The sequence below is a fragment of the Temnothorax curvispinosus genome, unplaced genomic scaffold (assembly GCF_003070985.1).
Source record: "Temnothorax curvispinosus isolate PA1 unplaced genomic scaffold, ASM307098v1 QBEX01018458.1, whole genome shotgun sequence".
NCBI lineage: Eukaryota > Metazoa > Arthropoda > Insecta > Hymenoptera > Formicidae > Temnothorax > Temnothorax curvispinosus.
Genome location: NW_020228238.1, coordinates 13,865 through 19,401, shown reverse-complemented (window position 1 = coordinate 19,401; position 5,537 = coordinate 13,865). Strand labels below are relative to the sequence as shown.

The window sequence follows — 5,537 nt, the reverse complement described above, 5'->3', positions numbered from 1 at the left end:
TGTGTGTGTGTGTGTGTGTGTGTGTGTGTGTGTGTGTGTGTGTGTAGGAAAAAGTGCTGTACCTTGGGGATACAGCTGTACGTTGGAACACTCCGTCATAACCGAATGGTATTCGCATCTGGCGACAGCATCTGGTGCCAATTGTTGAGTTATTTGATAATCTCTTTAAATCTGTAGTTTTGTGTTGTTGCGATTATTTACATGTAAGTTATGTCGGCTTTTGTATTTTATTATGACGTTTAAGGTACCGTGACAATATACTCAAGGTATTCTAAATCAACGTGAAAACATCCAACTATTTACGGTTACAGGCTAAAAACTTTTGGATAGTTCTGTCCCTCACGCACAGAACAAAAGACTATTCTATTATTTTTTCTTGCAGTCGCTTCTTTACGTCAAATAATCGCGAAAATCGAGATCTATTTATTATTGTATTTCTAAATCTAAACGGTCAATAATTTCGGTTTTTTTTAACTAGTATTCCTAAAGTGTCCTTCTACTATATATCCGTTTTTCATCACTTTCTTAAGATTCGTTCTAATTATTAAAATTCAAAAATGAGATTTTTGTATGCTTTGTGTATGCAATATTACATGGAAGAAAAATGCAATTTTTTATAGCGATTATCTCATGTTCTGGGCGGTCAATTACTTCTAATTTGTACAGACGTGTAGATACCATATTTATTAACATATAGTAAAATTTTCAAAATTTTCTTATGAATTGCGATTTACGGACTACCTTAAAATAAATGTTATTGAGATTTGTACTGTGATTTTTGTAATTTTTTATAATAAAGATATTGTTATCAGCCAAGGATAGTAAGAATGTGTCAAATATGTAAAATAATGTAGTAAATTATTTATAACCTCATTTCTAACCAAGATACAAAGGGAAAGAGTGTTCCAAGGTACATTAAGCCGTACATTAAAACAAAATTTCCAATTGTAAAAAAAATTGCTGTATTTTTTTACTAGATAGTAATAAAAATTTAGGTTTTTTTGGATACTAAAATATATATATATATGTACTTTAATAATATATTTTTTTCAAAAATTTTTAATTAAAACTGTGGCTCAGAAAAATTAAAAAACTTAAAAGTGTTCCGAGGGGTACAGCACCTTCTCCTATATATATGTATATACAATATATATAGAAATATATACTCCGTCCACAGTGAGAGATCATAGTTAGATCGGACGAAAACTTGTCCGTTCCGTGCAAGTTTCTGCCCACAGAACATCTATTTACGTATACGGTACGCCCCACATGCTCTAGGAATTTACCCCCACTTTGATCACCTATGCGCAGAACCAACCGTGATCTCTCATTGGACGAAGTATATATATAGAACTATTTAATATATATATATATATATATCTACTAAATATTCTCAATTACAGATAAAGAAAAATCAAATAAAAGTTATACGAAAAAATAATGTATAACAAAATAATAATAATTATAAAATATAATATAAAAATTATGTATATAAAATTGTATCTTCTCATAAATTTAATATACCTAGCAAATAAACTACGTATAAAAATTAATTGATATATATTAATTTAACATATTATAACATTTTATAATTTTTTACGACAAAACTTCTATAATTTCAATAAAAAACTATAATTAATGACTTATTAATTTCCTAATCCTTCTTATCATGTACGAAATGTAACACAATTTTGATATATCATATTAGTTTTAATAGCTACATCTATTTTCAGTATCATCTCAATATATATTATTTAATATACTATAGTCCAAGAAGTAGTAAATAATTCAATAGTGATTCATAGATATAGATAAAAGAAATATTTTACGTTTAAATAGAAATTGTTACTGCTTAAAAAAAAAAAGAGAAAATTATACAAGAACATGTATATCAATATGTGTATTAATGTAAAGGATCATTGAAATTTTTATTAGCATGAAAATTAAAGTTGCTGTTCTGTTAGGCTCGAGAAAAATACACGAAACAATACAGCAAAAAAAAAGAAAAGAATCGAAATTGATACTAACCATAATCGCCTCGTCCCATTTGTCCACGCATACCTGCACCTGTGCCCCGAGGTCCCTGTGTAGGACCACGAACTGGCATTGGTCCTCCCATCATACTCGGATGAGACGGAGATCCACTGTAAAAGGAAAAATTCTATAACGCCTTTAATTCAAATTCCAGTCAGATAAATAAAATAAAGCAATTAAAGGTGGAGTATAATGATACACAAATGCTACAAATTAATTAAAAGTAAATGTAAATATCGATAACTTACCCGCCTCTACCCTGTAACATTTGCATCATTCGTCTTTCCCTGGCGCGCAGCATCTCTTCCTTCTTCTTTTTATCGGATGGTGGTTTTGCTAACGAAACTTCTATGTGGGATCCACCCATTTCCTTACCATTTAATTCGTTCATTGCCTTAAGAAAACGCATATATTTAAAATAGACTAGAAATTGATTGTTCAATTAAGTGCAACTTGAGATATTTTTTACCTTAACAGCATTATCTCTATCTTCAAAGTGTATAAAGGCATAATCCTTGATTTTTTTCACTCGCTCAATTTTGCCATATTGTTCAAAACTTTCCTTCAGCTTCTCTTCAGAGCAATCTTGCGTCAAATTTCGTACGTAAAGCACACGTACCTGAAACAGAACGATTTTATAATAATGTGTTTAATTAATGTAAGAACTAAAGAATGGCATAATAATAACAATAATTAATTATAAATTAATCATAACACTCATTTACTTTGGACATAGTTTGTTCATCTGGTTCCTCTTGAGGATCAGCCCAATCAACAATAATATCACATCCCCAAACTTTGATACGTCCAGTGCTCAACCTTCGCTTGGCTAAGGAAGCTGCTTTGTGAGATTCGTATTCCAAAAAGCAAAAACCTCTATTCTTCTTTTTGTCATCTGGTGAGCTGTAGATGATCACCTCTGTCAGACCAGCTATATGTTAAAAAAAACCATACGAAAAGCAGGTGAGATTCACTCAAACTTAATAAGATACTCACAAAATTTTAAGAACGCTACTATATATGATAAAAAAGAAAAATAGTGTTAAAACAAAATATAAATTCAAGCAGCTATTATGATTTTATATATGATGTTTGCCGTAAAAAATTTATATTATATTTTTAAGTAAAATAATATAAATTATATTGTTCATCTTGAATATTTTACAAATATTCAAAATATTCATATAAATTATATCTTATTATAATAGTCATTTTATTATAGAAAATAATTATTATAGATTATTTTATATTATTATATTTTTAATAACTACTAATAATATGTAAAAATATTGTTATAAAAATTTATGCTGTTATGACTTTTGATTTTGTACAACAAAATATACTTCCATATCTATATTGCTTTATATGCAGCACAAAAATATTATTTAACAATAATAAAACTAAATAAAAACAAAAAAACGTATATATAATTACATTAATATGTGTCAGACGCTACATTAATCTGCAAGAATCCTAAAGCACTTGAATATACATGTCTTTGGAATATGAAAGTACTTTATCAGATTGTTTATCAAATCTTTTCTAGATATTATCATTAGCATTTGTTTATAAATTATAAATTTTATTTATTTATTTACACATTTAAAAACAAACATATTTAAAATCTAAAAAAAATCAAGCTTTAGAAAACAAATTTATCAAGTAAAATTTTATTAAAAGAATTATCCCAGGATTAAATATAAAAGAAAAAACAAAGAGACATTGCTTCACCAAATGCTCACAATCTATGTCATAATAAAATTTCAAATAAAAAACTACAGAAAATCAAGATTAAAAGAATAGAAAAAATACAGACACTATTAATAACTACAAAGAGAGAGATTGCAAGCTCTAAATTCTGTAGATCACATTTGATATATACATATGTTCTTTATCACTTTTACTAAATCTGCGGTTTTTTTTTTAATTTGAGAGGATTATTTGATTCAAAAGGCATATAAATATTATTAAGTAGAATAACTTTCATGCTATTAGAATTCTCATGCATTACAATAATTCAATTACATGTACATAAAGAGATCGACATTTTGATATTATATATTATATATCCTTCATCTCTCTGTGTCTTTTAATCCTAAGATGTAGGAATGTCATACATATCTGCCGATCTGTTTTTACTCCGATTTAACTGACAGATCTTTTCTGAAGTAGCAGTAAAAGTACTAAAAGATTGTCAAATAAGAAGCAATTTAACAATTTCCACGAGGCAACTTAATTAATCCGACATCATCTCTCTGAACTTTTATTTTTCAGAGTTATTTTTCTCTCCTTCCTCTCAGTTTAAAACTTATAGTACTTGGATAACAAGGCATCTTGTACATATCTCGAATCAAATGTAAGCAAAAAGCTGATTTTACATGTACTAAAATCATAAAGTAGAACAAAGTAATTTTTATAATTACTCATTAATTTTATTAATATGTACAGAAATCTAATTTATTTATAATAATTTATTCATTATTCATTAAATAAACCAATTCTTTAAGTTTCTTGGCTGTCAATTATACCATCTATTATATCATACAAAACATTTGGAAATAAAATGCTTAGATGCCTTGCATCGTTATATCAATTGCTCTTTTAAAGTTAATTTTTAAATCATCTCTATGTAAATTTAATAACTCAAGGCAATTTCCTTTATCATTATTTTTATATATATTAATCTCCTCTCTGTGTCCATATACTAATGTTACATGCAAGAATCCTATGCACATACATACAAAATATAATAATAATCAGACACATTCATTCAATCACACTGATCATTCTTTTCTATCATATTTACATTTATTTTATATAAAAACAATGTTTTTCTTTTCACATTTATCATCTGAAATTAAGACAAGAAGAAAACAATGTTTTTCTTTTCACATTAAATTTACTATCTGAAATTAAGAAAAGAAGAAAACAATGTTTTTCTTTTCACATTAAATTTACCATCTAAAATTAAATTTACCATCCGATATTGTCAAAAATACACAATTATTCATTCATGAAATGTGAATGTTACGTTTCTATCTTAATGCGTATACTAATATACTAATATATTATTCGTATGCTTAATATTGTGTATAAAAGATAAATGTATATTTTCCACTTCAAAACGTAAATAAATACATATAAATAAAGTAAAACCTTTAACATTTCATAATTATGTATAAATAAAAGAATCAATGAATAATACTGGCTACTATAAAATTTGCATTCCATCTTTGAATTTTGTGTCCCAAAACCAAGTACTCGTAATTTTCCAAAACTGTATAAAGTACCCCCCCTCTTTCCCCCTTTTCCCTTCCTCTCTCTCTCTCTCTCTCCCCCCCCTTCCTCTCTTTTCGACTTGCATGTTTTATGCATGATGTATGTAAGTTTCTAGTTTGTACGTAGGCACTGTAGGCACAACCGTGTAGGTACAAGCGTGTACAAAAGTTGGATAGGTGTGTGTGTGTGTGTGTGTGTGTGTGTGTGTGTGTGTGTGTGTGTGT

At 27.8% G+C, this 5,537-nt stretch overlaps 1 protein-coding gene across 9 annotated transcripts in view; it reads right to left on the bottom strand.

Annotated features, from left to right (window-relative positions):
• Positions 1-5,537, bottom strand: part of LOC112468414 (heterogeneous nuclear ribonucleoprotein R) — a 28,576-nt gene that overhangs the window by 12,208 nt on the left and 10,831 nt on the right. For all 9 annotated transcript variants that reach the window (XM_025037573.1, XM_025037577.1, XM_025037570.1 and 6 more), the window contains exons 6-9: positions 2,760-2,965; positions 2,504-2,653; positions 2,283-2,428; positions 2,029-2,144 (exon numbers count right to left, since the gene is read on the bottom strand). In XM_025037573.1, the coding sequence (XP_024893341.1) occupies positions 2,029-2,144; positions 2,283-2,428; positions 2,504-2,653; positions 2,760-2,965 (618 nt within the window). The remainder of the gene's footprint in view (positions 1-2,028; positions 2,145-2,282; positions 2,429-2,503; positions 2,654-2,759; positions 2,966-5,537) is intronic.